Source organism: Mesoplodon mirus (genome assembly GCF_964341445.2).
Source record: "Mesoplodon mirus genome assembly, chromosome: X".
Lineage (NCBI taxonomy): Eukaryota > Metazoa > Chordata > Mammalia > Artiodactyla > Ziphiidae > Mesoplodon > Mesoplodon mirus.
This window is the reverse complement of record NC_138981.1, coordinates 110,821,737-110,844,718: the sequence shown is the minus strand read 5'-3', so window position 1 is coordinate 110,844,718 and position 22,982 is coordinate 110,821,737. Positions and strand designations below refer to the sequence as shown.

Genomic DNA, 22,982 nt, shown 5'->3' with positions numbered 1-22,982 from the left:
TTTATTTCCATTTTTTCCAGGCAGAACTAATCCCAACCAGGAATTGCCTAATTGGGTGGTTTTGAGGATTGAGTGTGATAATACAGTCATCCCAGTATTGATACAGTGCTTGAGCACAGGGTACTTGCACGATACATATCTAATATTATTAGGAGCTAACCTCGGTAACAGAGAGAGTTAGGGTCCACCAACTTAGTGTGGGGAGTGAGGGATTAACACGGGCATTGTGGTGGGTTGACACTCATATAGGCTCCTGGCACATTCCTTTGGGACAAATGTCAGAGTCTGAGGGAGAGAGGACTCCCATGAGGTATCTGGAATGTACCAGCACATTCTGGTGTAGTATTCCTGTATGAGATGAAGAGTGCCAGTACAGAAGAGGCCTGCCACAGTGCTGATGATGACACTAGCAGTATAATGGAGTTGCAGTGCTGAAACAGCAAACGGCAGTAGACTCTTTGGGCAGCGACCATATGGTAGACTCCGGAAAGAGTGGTCAGGGCCTGGTCTCCAGGACCTATGTGGAAATATGGCCTAAGGCAGAAGTTGTGAAACACCCCAAGGGTCCTTCCCCTTCTATTCACCATAGCTAACTTGGGCCAAAAGGAAGTATGTGGATGAGGCTAGAGTTCCTCCAATTATGCAAGTAGGAACTGAGCCAGAGAAGGATGATTTTGTTCCTGTTTCTTTGTGTGTGATTGTATCCTCCCCTAGGCTGGTGGCCTGGACAGCACCTGTTGCTCATAAATCCAGGAATGACAGACTGCAACTGAACCATGGAAGGTCAGAATGTTTACATAGACCTGTAATCTTTGAAATGAAGGGCCTGAAGAGTAATTTCTGCACTCGTGCAGTAGCCTGCTAAAGAGGCATCTGCTTTCCAACAACTCCCCACCATGAAATTCTGATATAACTGGTTCATCAGAGGAACTAAGGAATATTAAGTTAGTAGGGTATTAACGTGTAAAGGTTTCTTGTTTTCTGAACGGTGATTCTAACCTTGATTTGTTGAGTTCCCTTTTTTTTTTTTTTTTTTCTTGCGGTACGCGGGCCTCTCACTGTTGTGGCCTCTCCCATTGCGGAGCACAGGCTCCGGACGGAGTTCCCTTTTTAAATTCATAGCCTTCTGGTCCTTATCAGTGAGTAAAATTTAGTCTATTAAAAATTCCAGTCTCATATCTGATTCAGAGGTTGCGCCTTACCCTGTTTCTGTGTAGATGGATGGATAGGAGTAGGTACAGGGGTGTGGTATTCACCCCCATTCTTCTTCCCCTTCCTGCTTGTCCTTTGGCTCCTTTGCTTTTGCTCTCTACTTTAGCTGTCTGTTGGCGTAGGGAGATGCCCCTGGCCTCACCCTGGTTAGATATGCTTCTAGCTCTTGCCGGTAGCTTCTGCTGCTGGGCTACCATCTGTGAACACAGGCAACATATGTGGCTTTCATGGGAGTGGTGGCTAGCTCCACTAATGCATCCTCTGTGACTGCGAACTCGCTCAGAGAGGGACAGCTGGTCTCTCACAGTCATTCCCAGAAATCCATGCGCCCAACCTCGTCACTAGTTGGGTCGCCATGACTGTTGGCCCTGAAGCTGTCTGGGTAGTGCTCAGGCTCCTCCTCTTCTATTCCACGATCCTTCATGTGGAGTCACACAGCTGCTGTGGTCCTTTTCTATGACTTTCAAGGGCAGCAGGGATCTGGGGGTGGGAGTATCATCCTGTTCTCCTCCAAGTTACATTACACTACAATCCTTTCATATCGTACTGGGATGAACTATTCCAGCAAGTCACCTGCCGTCAGAAATCTCCAGGTGAGGAGCAGGGCCAGCCTCAATATTCACACACACCCTCTGCCTTGAGAGAATCTATATCACACTCTCTTAAGTATTCCCATACTGTTGCACCCAAAGGTATGAGGGTAAGTATGCAGTGTCTACTGGATGATCCGAGTCTGAAGATACCAGTCTCCTCTTCTTACAGGTTCTCCTCAAATCTATGAAAGCTTCTCTTGGGGTCCATCCCCTACTTCACTTGCCTTTGGTGGTGGGAAGAGAAAAACCTTTTCTTTTCCACCAGGCTGAAAACTCTAATAAGTTGCTCGCTCCTTTCCTCCAGGTCTCAGGGGACTAGACTGGAGGTGGAGAGTCATAGAGGATAGTAGTTGATAGTATGTCCAGTAAGCCCTGGGGAAAATATCTGGTCTCATTTGTTGGTGGCTCTCTTTAGACTATGAGAGAATCTAGGCTACAAGACACTTTAAGTCTGGAGCTAGAGCGCCTGAGTTCAAATCCTGAATTCTCTACTTACAAACTGTGTGTTCCTGGGCAGTTCACTTACATTTTCTGTGCCTCAGTTTCCTCATCTCTAAAATGGGGATAATAGTAAGATAATAATAATATATATCATAGAGTTATTGCGAGGACTAATTGGATTAAGGTTTGTAAACTGCTTAGTACAGTGCCTGGTACATAATAAATGTCATGCAAGTTTGTTGTTATTATTATTATTTATTACTTATCTTCAGTTTTGGACCATAGTCACCAGTTCTGGGGCAATAAGAGTCCCCTTCAACATTCTGTTATGTTTGATGGATGGATCATAAAACCAACCTAGGAACAGGGAAGGACATTTGGAATTGCATATGGAAATACTTCTAGCTAAATTGTAGCTGAGCAAAGAAACAAACTCACTATATCTACTTGAATGTCCCATTAGAAAGATCAGGAAAATAATCTTGGGTGGATCATTGCTCCATCATCCCTAGTTAGTAAATCAAGCAGGCTTCCCTCTGGCAGAGGAGATGCTATGTCAGAGGAATATATTCATTCATATTAAGAGCCAACACATTCTTAATAAATGCTCCACATGCATTCAAGTGAATTAGCATGCTGCATAAACTCTGGAAGGATTTTTCTAACTTTCCACTGGATAGGAAAGCTTGTTTTATTAATATATTGAATAATAGCATTCTGTAAACAATTCATACTTTTTAGATTTACTCCTGTTAAAGAATGCCATACTTAAGTGCTTGGAATTGACACTTGAAAATTAAATACTGCTGCAAATAATGGGGAAATTGTAGATGTATTTTATACCTCTCTTTCCCAAATCAAAAGGTCTCATAAATACAGTTTCTAAAAGTATTGGTGGGGAAGTTAACATAACTGTACAAGCAATAAGCCTGACCTTTCAATGTAATTTATTTTTGATTTGCTCAATCCTTTTTTATTAAAACTAGCACATCTGAAGCAGAATTAAACCCTATTATAACAGGTGTGTGATCATATCAGGTGCTCCCTGCCAGTGACCCACTTTATTAAAAGTTACTTTGTTTCAAGGAGGATAACCTGATCAGGGCAGTGGGATGCCTTTGGAAGACTGGGGACAGCAGGAGAAGGACAGTTTTATTTTCCTGCAAGCACCTGCTGTTACCAGTGAAATCAAAGAATATTTATGAGCATTTCTTTTGTGTTTGAAAAGCCGTGGTCGGATGTAATCTTTCCTCTGTGTTTATAAAGTTTATTTCTCTCCGGGGTTACTTAGACCCAGGAAGACAGGTGGATCATAAAGCTGTTCTGTATTGTGATCCACACATTACTTAGCCTGTGATCATTTTCATGTGCAGCATTTTTACTCTAGCACCATTGGAGGGGAAATAACCTTTGACACACTACTTAGATGCAGATCCACCTGGTAGAAGCTAGCTTTTAGTATTTGACCTATGTCAGGGAATCTAGTTCAATTAGGTCTTTAAGCAAGATTTAGAATTTGAAAACATCACCCCACTGATGAGTGGTTTGACCTGTTTTCTCTTGATTTCATCTTTTGTTTTCTAGAACCTTTTCTCTGCCTAGTCGCCTCACTACCCAATTCTATTTCCACCTCTTCCAGGAAGCTAGTCCTGACACACTCCTGCCCTTGATGACCTCTTCCCCCCTCCCAAATCTGATCACAAATAGTTTATATCCATCAACTAGCCACTGATATAAATGGATTTGTCATAACTCCCCCATCAACCTGAGAACTCCTGGAGCGCAGAAAGCCAAGCCAGCCTAATTTCTCCTTGTAGTGAGCTTGAGGGCATGTCTGGGCTGATTAAGGAAAACAGTACAACCACAAGGTGGCAGTAATACACAATAAGATTGCTTTGGGTGCCAGTTTGACAGGTTTGCATGGTGGAGGTGGGGGAGTGTCCCTCACAGCATTAGACCTTCCCTAGGCTATGGTACAAGGGCCACCACTCAGAAAGGCAGGAGGGCAAGGAACTTCCAGGGAAGAGGGCAATTGGAGAGGGAGTTTACCCATCTAGGTGATGTTGCTCAGCAGCGTGATGGGAAGCCTCTGGGTCAGAGAGCTCTGAAGGGCAGCCGTGGCTTGCCATCTTTTATAGCCACAGGGTTTATTTCACCTGTGGCTAGCAGATGTTAGGTGTGGTTTTGCAAGGTATGCAAAGCAGGGAGGCTCTAAATGGCCAAATATCTGCCTAGTTGGGCTATATTTGAAACAGTTGGATGTGTAAAAATTTGAGTTTGTTGCCTATTGGCTTTTTTAAAATTGAAGTATAGTTGATTTACAATATTGTGTATAGCAAAGTGATTCAGTTATATATACATATATATATATATATATATATATATATATATATATATATCTTTTTTCTTTTCAGATTCTTTTCCCTTATAGGTTATTACAGAATATTGACTATAGTTCCCTGTGCTCTACAGTAGGTCCTTGTTGGCTGTCCATTTTATATATAGTAGTGTGTATGTGTTAATCCCAAACTCCTAATTTATCTCCCCTCCCCTGCACCTATTGGCTTTTGAACCAACAGATCCCAGCCTGCTATGAAGAAGTCAACATCATAGGGCTAATATATAGAGAACATCTTTGGCTCACTTATACAACATCTTTTAGTACTTTTAGTACTGTTGAAGGCTACTACTCAATGGCTGAAAACAAAAGCTAAGTTTATTGTTTGCTTAAGTAAGGGAGAGCTTCACTTGTAAGGTGTAGATGCTCTAAGAAAAGCAGAGAGTTTACCTTATATAGGGTTTTGGAAAGCACGGAATTTGGGGATTGGTGAGCTTCAGAAGCAGAAGTGCTTAAGAACTTACCATCTTTAGCTATAGCATCATGGTGACTGGAGTGTATCTGCTGTGGACTGGCTGACTTTCCCAGGCATGGGTTTACCACTGATCGGTTGGCTTTCAGAAGCATGACTACTAGCACCAAATGTCACTGACAAAAGAAATGGGTGTAAAACTGGCTCTAAGGGTTACTAGTTGCTATGGCCAAAGAACAAATCAGTTTTTTCTTAGGAGAATGGGAAATTTTGATTCTCAGCACCTAGCACAGTGTTTTGCAAACAGGGAGCACTCGCAGAGTAAATGAGCAGCATATGTGTATCATTTAAAAATACACTGGCTTCTAGTCTCCCTAGTGTTGAAGCCCCTCCCTGGGGTTTATTTTATTTATTAAAAAAATATTTATTTATTTGGTTGCACCAGGTCTTAGTTGCGGCATGTGGGATCTAGTTCCCTGACCAGGGATTGAGCTTGCCCCCCCCCCCTGCAATGGGAGTGTGGAGTCTTACCCACTGGACCACCAGGGAAGTCCCCCTCCCTAGGGTTTAAATGTGAAAGAATAATAGTGTCCACTGCATGGCCTCATCTTTTTAATTTCCAAACAAAGTACTTTCACATCCATCATCTCCCTTGATAACTCACTAACCTCTTAGGCTGGGAAGGAAAGGAATATTGCTATCACCATTTGTAAATGAGAGGTGAAGTGAAATGTCCAAGATCATAAAGTGTTGGATCTTTGGACTCTACATTTCTTGGCCTCTTTTAAAGCAAGTGTAAGGCCAATAGTGCAGAGATTTCCATTTGGTATGCAGAGATACTGGTGCTCTCACCCTCAGGTGGGGCAAGGCCTGGAGTGGTCAGAAGCCTGACCACTTGCTCTGGCTGCAAGGAGCCTGGTCCATTTTCCTCAGTATGCTGACAAACAGTTTCATTTTCTATGTGTGTCCTGATGTGAAAATGTGGGAAGCACTGCCCAGAAGTGCCATTTAGTGCAGCTGTGGACCTGTTCAGATTGCACATAACTCTCTATGAAATAATAACACCTTACATAAGATTGTTATGTGAGAGTTTACAAAGCAATTTCATACATGTCAGTGTCTCATTCAATCCTCACATTAAGCCTGTTATGTAGACAGGACAGAGATTAGTATGATTTAAACCTACATTAAAAAAAAATAAAAGAGGGACTTCCCTGGTGGCACAGTGGTTAAGAATCTGCCTGCCAATGCAGGGGACATGGGCTCAATCCCTGGTCCAGGAAGATCCCACATGCCGCAGAGCAACTAAGCCCATGCGCCACAGCTACTGAAGCCCACATGCCACAACTACTGAAGCCTGTGCGCTTAGAGCCCGTGCTCCGCTACAAGAGAAGCCACCACAATAAGAAGCCCGTGCACCACAATGAAGAATAGTCCCCGCTCGCCGCAACTGGAGAAAGCAGCAACGAAGACCCAATGCAGCCAAAAAAAAAAAAAAAAAAGAAGAAGTTTTTAAAATAAATAAATAAAAGACAGTTTGGAAATTAGAATAGAAGAAAAATTTAGTTTGGTCGTCTCAAACAATCACTTTTACAATTTTGGTAATATTTTAAAAAACAGGAATATCATTTTCTAACATAATTAGAATAATACTATGCATATAAATTATTATCTGGCTATAGTGTAAGCATTTTTTCCATATTATAGTAGCACTTTATTACTATCATTTTTAATGGTTGCAAAATATTCTATCAAGTGAATGTACAATAATTTATTTAACAGTTCCTCTATTGTTACTTCCATATTTCTGTTATTATAAATTCTTTCACAATGACTAATCATGGGAAAAATACCCCTCTACCACCATATTTCAGATTACTTCTAGAGCTGTAGAAATTTATTTAATTTTAGTTGTTCAATTTTAAAAATTAAAGATTTTTATACATAGAGACAAATTGTTTTCCAAAAGGCTAACACTCTCACCGCGAATGTATAAGAGTAAAGTTAACCACAATTTTGCAGGTACTGTCATCCCTATATTCCAGATGAAGACATTGACACCTAAGGTCACACAGCTAGGAAGTTTCCCAGCTGGCAATTTACGTGTTTAACAAACATATATAGTAGATACTAGGTGCCAGGCCCTCTTCCAAACACTCTAAAAATATTAACTCATTTCATACTCAGAGAAACCTTATATAGTAGGTACTACTATCATATCATTTTTTCAGGTAAAGAAACTAAGGCACAGAGAAGCTAAGTAACTTGCCCAAGGCCACACAGCTAGTAAGTGGCTGAGGAGAGATTTAAACCCAGGAAGTCTGGCTCCATAAATATATAGAGAGAACTGATAACAAAATTGTGAGTAGTGTAAGAGACTGGGGATAAGAATTCTTGTCATGGCTAACTCACAGGATGTTTGAGAAAAAGAAACAGAAAATGGAAATGAAAGAATTTTGAAAATTGGGAAAGGTTGTACACATAGGGAATATTATTACTACTTTAATTTTGGAATATAATTTATAATCAGTAACTCTATGTTTCCCTTTAGGTCTTGCTTCTCTTGCTCCTTCCTCTCCTCCTCCTTTCTCCAATTATTATCAAGTGCTAACTGTGTATCCAAGAGCCTTATATTCCCTCCTCCTTTCTTCCTGCAATGCTTTGGTGGAGTCTGTCCTCTCTAGCAGTGCTGCTCTCCTCATAAGAGTGGAAAAATTTGTGTCCTTCATAAATGAAGGAAGAATAAAGAAATTCCCATATAAACAAAACCAAAAGACTTTGTTGCTAGAAAACCTGCTTTACAAGAAATATTAAAGGAAATTCTTCAGGTCGAAAGGAAGTGACACCAAAAGTTAACTCAAATACATGCAAAGAAACAAAGTATGTAAGTATAAAAAAATATATATTCTCTTTTTTCTCTTAACTGATTTAAAAGATAATTGCAGAAAATACTAATTATGAAATAGTATTGTTTGAATTATAACATATAAAGATGCAACATATATAACAATAATAGCACAAAGCAGGGGAGAGGGAACAGATCTATTTTGAGGCAGGGGAATGACACCAGAGTATAACTCAATTCTATAGGAAGAAATGAAGAGTGCCAGAAATGGTAAATATGAAAGTTAATATAAAAGGCTCTGTATTTTTCTTCTTTATTCTCTTAAATTCTTAAAAAAACAAAAATTTATACAACAATAATTATTACACTATATTTTTTGTGTTCATAACATGTATAGATGTACAATATATAACAGTAATGGCACAAAAGTGGAGAAGAAGGGAGCTATATTGGAGCAAAGTTTATATATTTTACTAGAATTAACTTAGTAAAGATCTGTAAGTAGATTTTGCTATGTTAAGATGTATGTTGTAAATCCTAGAACAGCCACTAATAAAATAACTCAAAAATATAGTTAAAAATCAAATCATTAAAGGAAATCAAAATGGTATATTAGAAAATATTCACTTATCTTGAGGACATGGGGAGGGGGAAGGGTAAGCTGGGACGAAGTGAGAGAGTGGCATGAACTTATATACACTACCAAATGTAAACTAGATAGCTAGTGGGAAGCAGCTGCATAGCACAGGGAGATCAGCTCAGTGCTTTGTGACCACCTAGAGGGGTGGAATAGGGAGGGTGGGAGGGAGACACAAGAGGGAGGAGATATGGGGATATATGTATATGTATAGCTGATTCACTTTGTTATAAAGCAGGAACTAACACACCATTGTAAAGCAATTATACTCCAATAAAGATGTTTAAAAAAAAGTATCCAAAAAGTCTAAATAAAACTCTAACATATCAATATCAGTTTTCTGATAAAAAAAAAGAAAATATTCCTTAAGACAGAGGACAATAAGGGAGTAACAGAAGAACGAGAGATATGATATATAGAAAATAAATAGCAAAATGACAGACATGAATCCTACCCTGTAAGTGATTATAGTAAATATAAATGGATTAAACACTTCAACAAAAAGGCAGAGATTGTTAAATTGGATTAAGAATAAACAAGATCCAACCATATGCTGTCTTCAAGAGGTACACTTTAGATTCAATTATACAAATAAGTTCAAAGTAAAATAATGGGAAAATTAATACTACTCAAACAGCAATCATAACAGAGCTGGGATGACTTTACTAATATTAGACAAATAGAGTTTAAAACAAAAAAATTTACTAGAGATGGAGGGGCATGTTACAATGATAATAGGGTCAATCCATCAGGAAGACAAACAATTGTAAACATATATGTACCTAAAAATAGAGTTCCAAAATACATCTAGCAAAAACTGACAGAATTAAAGTGAGAAATAGACAATTTGATGGTAATTTTTGGAGACTTCAATACTCTACTTTTAATAATGAATAGAAGAACTAGGCAGAAAATCAGCAAGGTTACATAAGGCTTGAACAACACTATCAACCAACTTGGCCTAAGTGACATCTATAGAATAATTCATGCAACAACAGCAGAATAATCTTTCCATGGTTAATATGGGCACCTCAGTCTAGTGCTTTGCAACTCACTAAGGTCAAGCCTGTTTTATACAGCTTTCTTTCCAACATTTATGGCTATTTAATAGGCACCTTCTTCCCATTTGTTAGTAACATGAAATAAATTTTTGTCTTGTTTGGTTATTTAATATCTTAAAGACAGGTTATATTCCAGGAATGAATACTCATTACAGCTACAAGGAAGTGACCATGACTGACAGACTATTATCCTATGCTTCCAGGTATAGACTTGAAAAGTAGGGAAGGCTTCTTCAAATCTAGTGGAAGCCAGTTAATTACAGCTGATACCTTAATGTAGAGTTAGGCAGTGGTATGGGATTCCCCTTTTGGTTTTGATTTTAAAAAGTATTAATAACAATTTCAGAGTAATCCAAAAGTAAAGGGAACAGTACCAGACCCTCAGGTACACATTACCTGCCTCCAACAATAATCACCTCATGGTCACTCTTGTTTTATCTATACCACCCTACCTACTCTTTCCAATCTTAATACCAAATTATTTTCAAGCAAAATTCAAGGTATAATATTATGGAAAATCCTTTTGTAAGTTCACCTAGTCAGGGGATGAAGGTGACAGAGGTAGGTGTTGTGAACATACTGGGTTATAAGTTAGGAATTCCAGATCTGGACCCGGATTATTAAGAGATGCTGGGAAAAATCTTTTCCTTTCTCATCTTGGCCTTAGCATCTTCATTGAAATGAGGAGAATTGGTCTCTAAATTAGTGGTTCTCCAACCTGACTGCACTGATCATTGGAATCGCCTGGTGAGCTATGAAAAATTATGGAACCTCTTGGGAGTAAGGTCTGGCTTTAGTATTTAAAAGAAAAAATCCTCAGGTGATTCTAATGTGAAGCCAGGGCTAAGAAACAATGACCTAGAATAGTCTCTGTGATAGTTAATTTTATGTGCCAACTTGGCTAGACTGTATTACCTAATTATTTAATCAAACACTAATGTAGATGTTGCTGTGAAGTATTTGGTAGGTGTGGTTAACATGTGTAATCAATTGGCTTTAAGTAAAATAGACTATGCTTGATAATGTGTGTGGGAGCCTTCTAATTAGTTGAAGGCTTTAAGAGCAAACACCGAAGTTTCCTGGGGAAGAAGAAATTCAGCCTCGAGACTGCAGCATCACCTCCTGCCTGAGTTTCCCGTCTGGAAACTACAGATATTGTAGTTTCCAGACTGGCCTACAGACATTGGACTTGACAGCCCTTAGAATTATGTGAGTCAATTGCTTTAAGTAAATATCTTTTACATATAATATTGTATATATCAGTTCAGTTTCTCTGAAGAACCCTGGCTGTCTTCCTCTGCATTTCCAAGGTTTTCTAGTTTCCATTATGTATCCCTGCTCCTGCCAAAACCAGTCTTGCCTTTCTGAAATCTGTCTTTGTCAGTTTAAAGATTTATTGAGAGGTTACTGTTTATTGAAGAGTTACGATGTGCTCAGCAGCATGCTTAGTCTTTCCCCTTACTAGCCTTGGTTGTTGTATTACCTGAGCTGTCTCTGTCAATGTTTGTGTGAGAGTACTTACAAAGTAGTAGATAACATACATTTTATTCCTTTTATCCCATACTTGTATTAGATTTGTATTAGTGTCTTGGGTCACAGAGCATTAATAACTAAGATATCATTTTTGCCCAAATTGTTATTGTTTTTATTGCCCATCGCCTGCTTTCTTTTGCTCCAGATGTATTTTTCTTGGCCCTGGGAGACAGGATTATTTATAGTACATAGTGCTCAATAAAAAGCACTTATGTGTAAGGATAGCATGGAGTAAAACTTGATTGCTGTAAATTCAAATTGCACCTTTTCTCTGAAATCTCAAGGGCTCACCTAGGGACTATCAAAATTGAGAGTGAACCCAGGAGGTGAGCATAAGTGGGAAGAGGTCTAGATCTACACCCTTGCTACTCAGTCAGTATGTAGCCTTTGGATCAGCAGGCATGGTGCTTGTTAAAAATGCTGAATCTTGGGCCCCATCCCAGACCTGCTGAATCAAAATCTGCATTTTAACAAGATTCTTAGGTGACTGATATGCACATTAAATTTGAGAAGTGCTGTTCTACTCTGCATCTTTCACCTTATTTTAGCTGTCCCATTTGTGGTCAACCATTCACTTTGTGACATGACTTTTGGGGTTAGGTCTCTAACTACAGCCTGGGTTGGGGAACTTGGGAAGGACTGGATCAGGGCTCAATCTAGGGCCATAAAATAGAACAACAAGAATAACAAAACTGGCCTTGGAATCATAGGTACTGGCTTCCTGAAAACCATTTTATTTTTCTCTAATTCATCCCAACTGCTATTTTTGTGTTTGTTTTTTTCTGTAGAACAATGATTTTAAGTAGTACCATCCCATGCCCCTTTCTTTTTAGGTTGTTTTTGCTCTTTTCTCATTTGCCATGTCCCCTCACCCTTGGCCTAAGTATGGTCCTGTGACACACTCAGGCCCACTATTGTCAGAGCAGATACTTTTGGATGTGGCCAGTGACTGAACCACTGGAGTTCCCCAACTGATGCAAAGCAAAATGCCCCCAGTTAGGCCAGTCCTTCCTATAGCATCCCCACTCCCTGCTCTTCCTCCCCCACAGAAAGCTATGTTCCCCTGCTTCTGGAATGTAGCCTAGTTTATCAAATGAAGTTTGACATTTGGGGACATTCTGGGAAATCATTTTAGACAAAAATCCAAGCACAATTCATCCTCACTCCTAATTGTGCCAGTCAGCCTCAGGGAAGACCAGGTCCTTCATGAAAACTGCCATCACGCCCTCCACTGGGCCTGATAAGTTGAATTTAGAGCATCTTACCTACTTGGATGGGTGTTTGAGTTAGCATTGTATGGACATCTTTCTGGAGCATATTTTTACTCCCTATTAAGTAATTTAAAACATTAAAAAATATAAGTGGCTGTGTTGTGGAATGTAGTATAATATTTATATGAATTTTTAAGGTAGAACACAAGACTTCAAAGAAAATTCTGCTTGTGAAGGGTACTTCAAGCTAAGCCCCTATATTCCTTCAGGAATAGGTATCTACTCTACTCTACCATTAGGGATAGTTAAATGGGCAAGTTTAAGAAGCACTGGGTGTGCCAAGAATTATGCTAGGTGATGGGGATACAGAGATGACTAAAACCTAGCCACTGATTTCCAGGATCTTAGAAAGGGGGATATGAAACATTCCGAAGTAGACATTGAGCTCCTGGAGGGCAGGGACTATCCTCTAATTGTTGTTGAATCAATAAAACAGTTTTCTCCTTGTATAATGATCACTTTATTTAACAAGTATTGTCTTAGTTCCTCACCTTTTGGGCCAGGCCGTGTACTGGGAGCTGGGGATTACAGTGATTAATCAGACACACGCCTGGCACTCGGGTAGACCTTCTGGTGGGTGAGACAATCAATGAAGCAGAGACTCACAGGAGGGCACCGTATCCCTGCTAACAAGCACAAGAAGCAAAGGTTTCTGGAAGGAATGTATTCCACAAGTCATCTTCCCTTGCACATGGAGAGAGTTGTCTACAGGGTGAACCCAACACACAGAAGAGAGTTGAGAATATAGAGTACACGAGCTCTTCAATCCACCTGTGCCTGAAGCAGGTTACCTTTTGAACTTCCCAGTTTATAAGTCCCTTTTTTTTTAAATCATTTTTAAATTATTTATTTATTATTATTTTTTTAAATTTTATATTGGAGTATAGGTGATTAACAATGTTGTGATAGTTTCAGGTGTATAGCAAAGTGGCTCAGTTATACATACACGTATCTATTCTTTTTCAAATTCTTTTCCCATTTAGTTTGCTACGTAATATTGAACAGAGTTCCCTGTGCTATACAGTAGGTGCTTGTTGGTTGTTTAAGCAGTTTGAATGGGATTTCTCTCACATGCTTCTGAAAGAATCCTGACTTAGACAGTGTTATAGTATATATAAAATGCATATACCATGAATAGTACTGAATAAATGATCATACATGTCATGGAGGAAATAGTTTGAAAAAATATAAATGTGTTTTTCTTATTTGCATTTTGGGGTACGTGATATTTTTCTCAGCCCAAGACATACATCGACTGCTTAGGAAAAAAGATTGAGAATAAAATATGAAAGAAAACATTAACCTTCAGCTTTTGACATTCAAAATAGAATTCTATGCCAGGGAATATGGCTTGAAAGATAGACATTGTTGGGAGAGGATTTTTCTAAGTTCCTTAAATCTCCTCCTTTAGTATATAAACAGCCAGGCTTGAACAGACAGAAAGTGTAAGGGAGAACGTTCTTCTCCTCTAGGTCTGCACTGTAAGAAAGCCAGAGAAAGTATATGCATGTCCTAATTTCTCTCTTCACTGTGCAATGGGTCTTGAGCCAATAAGGCGCACCTCAGCATACTTACGTGGGTGGAAAATGTAGTAAGACAGAGAGAAGATCTACTTCCTTGGTTCTTTCTGGTATAGACACAGAGTTTAGAGTTACTATACCTGCAATTGGGCTCTTTGTAGTGTAGCAGAGGGGAAGCGTGTAGTATACAGCCTGGGCCAGAGAGCTAGATGAAGGGTGTGGAAGATATTCAGAAGTGTCTACAGCCCAGCCAGAGCTACAAGGAGCATTATTCATATAGGCATCAGGGGCTCTTGCTTACAGAACATAGTCGATGTTATGATTTGGTCTACAACTCAGCTCGACTCTCCAGTGAACTGATAGAAGATGTTGGAAGAAGCAAAGAGTAAAACTATTGGCACTGTCAGCTTGGCACAAAGTAGAAATTTTATTTTTAAAGGGACTTAAGAGTGTACATAATTAAGGGCAAGAGTAATGTAAATTTTTTTAAAAAATATTTTAATTTTATTGGAGTATAGTTGATTTACAATGTTGTGTTTGCTTCAGGTGTACAGCAAAGTGACTCAGTTATACATATACATATATTCATTCTTATTTTAGATTCTCATATAGGTTATCACAGAATATTGGGTAGAGTTCCCTGTGCTATACAGTAGGTCCCTGCTGGTCATCTATCTTATATATAGTAGTGTGTGTGTGTTCATCCCAAGCTCCTGATTTATCCCTCCCCCCAGTGTTTCCCCTTTGGTACCCATAAGTTTGTTTTTGATACCTATAAGTCTGCTTCTGTTTTGTAAATAAGTTCAGTTGTATCTTTGTTATAGATTTATTTATTTATTTATTTATTTATTTATTTATGGCTGCGTTGGGTCTTCGTTGCTGCATGCGGGCTTTCTCTAGTTGCAGCGAGCAGGGACTACACTTTGTTTCGGTGCACAGGCTTCTCATTGCGGTGGCTTCTCTTTGTTGCAGAGCATGGGCTCTAGGTGTGTGGGCTTCAGTAGTTGTGGCTTGCGGGCTCTAGAGCGCAGGCTCAGTAGTTGTGGCTCATGGGCTTAGTTGCTCTACAATATGTGGGATCTTCCCGGACCAGGGCTCGAACCCATGTCCCCTGCATTTGCAGGTGGATTCTTAACCATTGCACCACCAGGGAAGTCCCCATTTGTATCTTTTTAAAAATTTAGATTCCACATATGAGTGATATCATATGATATTTGTCTTTCTCTGTCTGACTTTGTATGATAATCTCTAGGTCCATCCATGTTGCTGCAAATGGCATTATTTCATTCTTTTTTATGGCTGAGTAATATCCCATTGTATATATGTACCACAACTTCTTTATTCAATCCTCTGTTGATGGACATTTAGGTTGCTTCCATGTCTTGGCTATTGTAAATAGTGCTGCAATGAACATTGGGGTGCATGTATCTTTTTGAGTTAGAGTTTTCTCCAGATATATGCCCAGGAGTGGGATTGCTGGATCATATGGTAGCTCTATTTTTTAGTTTTTTAAGGAACCTCTATACTGTTCTCCATAGTGGCTGTACCAATTTACATTCCCATCAACAGTGTAGGAGGGTTCCCTTTTCTCCAACCCTGTCCAGCATTTATTGTTTGTAGACTTTTTGATGATGGCCATTCTGACCTGTGTGAGGTGATACCTCATTGTAGCTTTAATTTGCATTTCTCTGATAATTAGTGATGTTGAGCATCTTTTCTTGTGCTTTTTGGCCATCTGTATGTCTTCTTTGGAGAACTGTCTATTTAGATTTACTGCCCATTTTTTGATTGAAAAATAACATAAGTTGATGTAACATGTCAAGTTGTCCACAGGTATTTCTTCTACAACTTTCTTGGGTATCCTTTGTTCACAGGGTCTGTAATGTGGACTTAATCGGAAGCTTAGATGGTTTTAGAAGTCCTTTTCCTCCAACAGCCTATGGTCCTGTGATACGAAGTTTCTAAGGAAAAAAAACTAAAGGTTTTATTTGCAGGATCCGGACTTTCTGCTCAGAGATAGATTGTTCTTATTCTAATTGGTTCAAAGCACCAGAGGCTTTGCAGCTGGAGGGTTGAGGGTCCTGGTGTCTAGTAGAAGCATGCTGCTTTAAGGTCCTAACTCCCAGACCCTGTGAGTGTAATAAGCCCTATGGGGGAAGGTCACACTGCAAATGGAATCTCCTATTCAGAAGATTCATCCTGCCCTATTTGGTTCCCATTCCATTTTTAAATAGCTTCAATTGTTTGAAAGTTCTTTCTTTTACTGGGTTGACTTCTGTTTTCTTTTTCAACAATGTCAATAGCCCCATTTTGTTCTCTGGAGTCACCCAGACCAAGTGATTTATTAAAAATAATAACCCTGCAAAGATCTGAAGACACAACTAATGGTTTCCCACTAAGTCGTCTCCTGGCTAAATATCTTTAGGTTCCTCAACTAGTCCTCAAAGGCTAAGAATCCCAGTCTCCTAATCATATTGGTTGATACTTTCTGGACACATTATAATTTTCAAAGTTTCTTGTTACATATGGTGCCCACAGCTGAATACTTCAGGTGTGGACTGCCAGGTGCAATGAGATTATCATCTCCCTTGATCTCAATACTAGTCTCCTGTTCAAGTAATTCATGAAGCCAGAACAAGTCAATTCATCTTAAGCCAGTAATGTATGGCAATGATTTTTCAGTCAACCTTAGGCCATTGGAAGCCTAGAGGTGGGAGATGATGTTGGGGGCTGAGGGACACACTTAACTGCATTCCACGTTTGGCTTTTTTTTTTTTTTTTTTTTTTTTTTTTTTTTTTCTTTTTGCGGTATGCGGGCCTCTCACCGTTGTGGCCTCTCCCGCTGCGGAGCACAGGCTCCGGACGCGCAGGCCCAGCGGCCATGGCTCACGGGCCCAGCCGCTCCGCGGCATATGGGATCCTCCCAGACCGGGGCACGAACCCGTATCCCCTGCATCGGCAGGCGGACTCTCAACCACTGCGCCACCAGGGAGGCCCCACGTTTGGCTTTTATATGCCAGTATACTCCTGATTTTGGAAAGAGCTATATTTTCTAACTCTGTGGCATGAGTTGCATACAAAATCAGAAACTCAAGTAGATTTTTCATTTATTCAATACTCGCTCCTGACTTTCTGGGTCAGGTTTAATGAAACCCAACCAGAAAGTATATTCCAGTTTGATTAACTTTCTTGCCCTGGGATTATTATTCCCCACAAATACAAGAAGGTCTATCTATACTTTGGGTTCCATTTTAGTAGCAGATAGTTTTTATATTCCCCCCTCACCCTTTCTTGCAGCTCTGTTGCTATGCAAACTGAAAAGGGCCAAAGGTTCTTAGAAAAAGCAAGCAGTAGTATTTATGACCCTTGTGATCTGGAGTCAGTCGTGAAGTACAGACAGATTAGTAAACAAAGAACTGTGAATCCTTAGATGGCTTCACTAAGTAGTCAATGTGAGTTGATTACTGTCCTTAAACTCCCAGTTCTGGGTTAGTATGCTTGCATGTGACCTATTTAGTCAGCACTATTTTATGACTCCACCATTTTTTTTTCTCTTCGTCTAAAATGATCTAGTCAGGGACCCCCTGCAAATGCCAGGCATTAAGTATATCACAATGATAATTCTTTTGACTGAAGCTGGACTTGATTCGGTGGAAAATGACTTCAGTGTATTGGATTTACGGTTCATTTAATGAGTGCTGTAGATGTCAATACATTAGTGTAAACCTGGTGCAGGTGCTAATTTTATTTCTAATGAGGTGTTCAACCAGCATCCTACTATGAAGAGTAGGCCAGTGTTCAGTGGGCACAGAATATACCTGTCTAATCAGACCTAGGACACGTGCTAGTTGTACATCACAATGGTGTTAGGATTAGGACCACTTGACTTCTCTGGGACTCAGTTTCCATGTCTGCAAAACAAGCATGTTGGACAAAGACCTTTGCAGCTCGGGACCTCTTAGGATTTGATTAGCAATTTTAGGATATTCCTCATCTTCAGGACATGTGCTCTGTAATGGACATGGGTTTACATGAGCCACCTGTGCTGTGATCTGCACCTCTTACCAAATCCATGGCACCGCAATCCTTCACCTAACTACTGAGTCTCTTGTGTATCTGAATGTCTTACAAGTGAGGTGCTGCCTGCCCATCGTTCTGGACTATTTTTTTCAAGGATGTTTGTAGAGGGAGAATCCTTGCAATAGAGAGGTAGTGTCTCCCTCTGGAGCAAAGGGCAGGCATGCTTATTGCCCATTACCCATTATAAAAAGATTCTATAAGCTCGAGTTCCCTAAACTCAGGGTTCTTCTCCTGTAATGCAACCTACGTCATAGGCAGGTGTCATTTGGCCCTCTTCACATTGCCCTGTGGGAATTGGGACTTTGGAAACAATGCAAAAATGCTTCTATGCCTGCTACTGCTATTGCTATGAGCAATAAACTCTCCATCTCTAATCCAGGAGTCTCATACTTTCTACCAGTATCCATGAAGGTGTGGCAGGCGAATTTGCTAGCTTGTAATTAGAGTAAAATCTCAGACCCTTCACAGTTCTTGACAACAGCCTAGCCCACATTCATGTTCCTCTTTACTTAATGCCATAGCACCTAGTCTCTGAACAATCCAACTGAAAACACATTGTGTCTTTTAGCTAATTGTTTTTTATGTTAATCTTATCTCCCAACTAGATGGTAAGCACTTGAGTCCAGGCACTCTGCCAATACTTTTTCTGTCTACTCTATAGCAGCTGGCATGGGGATGGGTTCATAGTAGGGGCTCAATGTGTTTTTTTTATTGACTTTGGCCATATGCATGCCAGCTGAGCTAAAATACTCCATGCTTTTTACCATTGAACTTCTTGGCTTGGGTGTCTTATTATGGATGAAAACTATAGACTGATTCCTCTAAAACTAGAAAAGCTCCAATGAGAAAGGGAAAAGCTGTTTGTTTTTCAGGCACGTCAGATGCAAGGCGTAGGCATTTCTTAATCAACTAGAGATCATTTGACTAAGGGGCCAATTTCAAAGCTATTCTGAGTCCCACATTTCTAAAGATATCAGGGAAAGTTTGTTGTGCTGGGCTGCTAATAATTATCGTGTTCTGGCTACTTAAGAACTAGAATATAGTCTCTGTGTTTTTGTAGAATTCAAGAGCCTCGGGAGGATATCTATGCCAGCCCACTGCCTTCAACATCAGTGGGAGCTCATTTGACATTTGATGCAAATCCCGGAGGAGGATTTGACTTCCAGTGAGTGCAGTCCCCAAAGCCATACACTTGCTGCTTGTGTTATTTTAAGTATCTTATTATTAATGACTCATTATACCAGAAAGAAAAATGCTGTATATGCATTTTCATTTGGCTTACCATTGTTTCCAAAAGTCTGGATTATTCAATTAGTCTAACTGCAGTTTTCTCTAAGGGAATATGGAGATATAACAGGCTTTGTGCATTTAGAACTAAAACATTAGGACTTGGGGCTCTTTTTGTGGCTATAGCCTGGAGGATGTACTCTCTACTCCCATAATAAATTTTGCATTCTCTTTCTCTCTCTCTTTTGCAGTTATCAGGACTGCAACACTCTCAATTGTCTTCCTGAGTACAACTGATACTACTTTATAGATGTGACATGGTTATCTTTTTCTAACTTTAACTTTGCGTATCTGGCATTTTCTAACTTTAGTTCTGTAAGTTCAGGCTGTTCCTTCTCACCTAGAAATAGTTCCTGCTATTTGAATTGGGGTATGCCGTCACCCAGTGGTTGCTACTTCCTTGATTAGCATGATCTCAAAATTCCAAATAGGGGCTGCATCGTTTTTGTTGGTGGTGTTAGTGGTGTATGTGTTAAGATTGGGGTAGTGTGATGCCTGCAGATAGGTGAAGGTATCAAGTATCAGAGATAGTTTGGGGTAAATCTTCATGGAGCAACAGGAAGATACTGAAGTACAAAAAATGGGTCATTATTTGAGGAGGGGAGAGGAAAGGCAGTTTGAGGTTCAAGGAATGAGAGCAGGGACAGAGGAGTTGTGGAGTGAAGGGTACAGGGAAAAAATAGGACAAAAGCGAAAATGACCCAGAGTTAAGTGAACTTGATCACTGTTTCTGCACTTTTCTGTGGCTCCTGTACTTGCTGGGGAGTCTGACTAGCAAGATAGATACAGTGTCTTGAGCAGGATTGTGTCTTGTACATCTTTGTATTCCCCCACAGTGCCTAGCACAGTGCTGGGCACATAATTGGTCCTTAATAAAGATCTGTTGAATGAATGACCCAAACCTGCTGGAGTTGAGATGATACGTAATGAAGGAGGTGGCTGCTGGCTTGAGGCATAAGAGCAGCTCCCAGTGAGCAAGTCTTGACAGTGTTCTGCCTCTATCATTAAGCTGAGGGCCCCACACAACCTTAGATGGCTCCTGTGATTAGTCTTCCAAAGTATAACCTTTTCTAACTCTTCTGAGTTAGGTAGCTACATACCTTCTTTTTCTTTTTTAAAATCTCAGATCCAAGGCCCTTGAAGTCCTTCATACCTCTGAACCAGTCTGGGTGGTTGGAAAAATATGACATATGACATATAGAAGCTTTTGATTTAATTTAATTTTTATTTTTTATACTTTTAAAAATAAATTTATTTTATTTTATTTATTTTTGGCTGCGTTGGGTCTTCATTGCTGCATGCAGGCTTTCTCTAGTTGTGGTGAACGGGGTCTACTCTTCCTGCAGTGCACAAGCTTCTCATTGCAGTGGCTTCTCTTGTTGCAGAGCACGGGCTCTAGGCGTGTGGCCTTCAGTAGCCGTGGCGCACAGGCTTAGCTGCTCCGCAGCATGTGGGATCTTCCCAGACCAGGGGTCGAACCTGTGTCCCCTGCATTGGCAGGCGGATTCTTAACCACTGTGCCACCAGAGAAGTCCCTTTTATACTCTTTTAAGGGTTACTTTCCATTTACGGTTATTACCAGATGTAGGCTATATTCCCCATGTTGTACATCCTTGAGCCTATTTTACACCCAATAGTTTGTGCCTCCCACTCCCCCACTCTGAGACATATGGAAGCATTTTTTTAATAAATATATTTTTAAATTTTATTTATTTATTTATTTGGTTGTGCCGGGTCTTAGTTGCAGCACATAGGCTCTTAGTTGCATCATGTGAACTCTTAGTTGTGGCATGCATGTGGGATCTAGTTCCCAGACCAGGGATCAAACCTGGGACCCCTGCATTGGGAGCAGAGAGTCTTAACCACTGCGCCACCAGGGAAGTCCCTATATGGAAGCTTTAGCTTGGAGGACGTGAGACCTAGAGCTTCTTCCATTCATAAGGTGTGTAGGGAGTGGCTGGATAGGCTTTTAAAAATGTATATGAAGAGAAAACTGAGGATCATTCCAAGTAGGATGTTTGTTGGAATTAAGAGCCTGTTCAGATACAGTTCTTCTCCAGAAGGGGGTTTATCCCTGCATGATAATACATGTACCATGTTATCTTTGGCCCTGGCCAGCGTCGGATCACATAATTGGTTTTTAAAGCTTCAGATGCTCCATCTCACCTGTTACCCAAATATTATAACTCATAAAAATCTGGTGAAATCATCCCTGATGCTGCCCCTATGGTGGAAGTTAAGTCCTTGAGGACAGTAGTTTTAGTGAGCAGGTATGATGACTTATTTGGCACCATAAGCTTCTACATCTCTAACACAGAATTCCCCAACCAAGGGTCCATTTGGAGTGGTATAATAGCATAGTGGATAACAGCATGGGCTTTGGAGCCAGACATACATGGGCTCAAATTTTACCTCTGCCTTGTAGGAGGTTTTTGACATTAGGCAAGTCACTTAATGTCTCTGTACCTTGGGTTCCTAACCTATAAAATGGGGTAATATTAACTACCTTACATGGTTGTTATGAAGGTTAAAGTAAATGACAAGACACATGTAATGTGCTTAACACAGTGCTTAGTATATAGGAAGCACACACTCACTGGTAGCTATTATATGTATTTCTTCCTAGAATGCAAACTTTTGGAAGTGATGGCCCTGGATAGTGTCCCATCTTGCTCACCACTATGTCCTTGCCCTCAGCTTCTGAGGCTTGTGCAGACTCCCCAGACAGGCTATCTCCTGCACCAGAGAATGCTGAACAAGTGGGAGCTTGTAAACTAAGTAGGATGTCATTTTGAGTCACCGTTGCTCTAATTTCTTTAGACATTTGTGAAAAACAATTGGATTCCCTTCAGCTTTAATTTCCCTCCCTTCCCAGATAAATTTTCCAAATGTCCACTTCCTATTTCCTCGATCAAGGCCAGAGTTGAAGGAAGCTGGCCTTCAATCTCCAACCAGTCTGAGAGCACCATTTGAGCTCAAGAACAAATTGTATTGGAAAAGCAGCAGAAGCACTGAAATGAATTGTCATGAATTGAGGCTTCAAATGAAAGCACAAGGCTGAGGCTTGTCCTAATTGGCAGTGGAGTTACTCAGGTAAGAGGCCAATTTCAAATATCTCATTGCAGAACTTTTGTCATATGCACCGCCCCCCTCCCAATCACCTCCTTCCATCCACATACAGCCTTTGGAAGATGATGATCATTGAGTAAAGGTAACACTGAGTTATTTCACATTTCTTTAAAATCTCTAATCTATAAACTATGTGCAGACATAGAAAAAGTTTGAACCATGGTACAATTTGAAATGTTCCCTGTGGTAGGATGAGTAATGGTACCCTAAATGTTTCCACATCCTAATCCCTGGAAACTGTGAATATGCAACCTTATATGCAAAAGGGCCTTTGCAGATGCAATTGAGTTAAGGAGCTTGATATGGGAAGATTATTCTGGATTATCTGGGTGGTTCCAATGTAATCACATGGATCATAATAAAAGGGGCTCAGGAGGAGACAAGAGGCAGAGGAAAAGGTGATGTGATGATAGAAGCTGAGACTGGAGTGATGTACTTTGAAGATGGAGGAATGGGCCAAAAGCCAAGAAATACAGGCAGTTAGCTACTAGAAGCTGACTAAGGCAAATAAATGGATTTCCCCTTCAGAGCCTCCAGAAGGAACCTGGAAACCCTGTCTGCAC

At 40.2% G+C, this 22,982-nt stretch overlaps 1 protein-coding gene across 2 annotated transcripts in view; it reads left to right on the top strand.

Moving 5' to 3' along the window:
- SMARCA1 (SNF2 related chromatin remodeling ATPase 1) overlaps window positions 1–22,383 on the top strand; it is a 150,076-nt gene extending 127,693 nt beyond the window's left edge. For both annotated transcript variants that reach the window (XM_082609584.1, XM_082609583.1), the window contains one exon: window positions 22,166–22,383. In XM_082609584.1, coding sequence (XP_082465710.1) covers window positions 22,166–22,351 — 186 coding nt within the window. In that variant the 3' untranslated portion in view covers window positions 22,352–22,383. The remainder of the gene's footprint in view (window positions 1–22,165) is intronic.
- The last annotated feature ends 599 nt before the right edge of the window (window positions 22,384–22,982 follow it).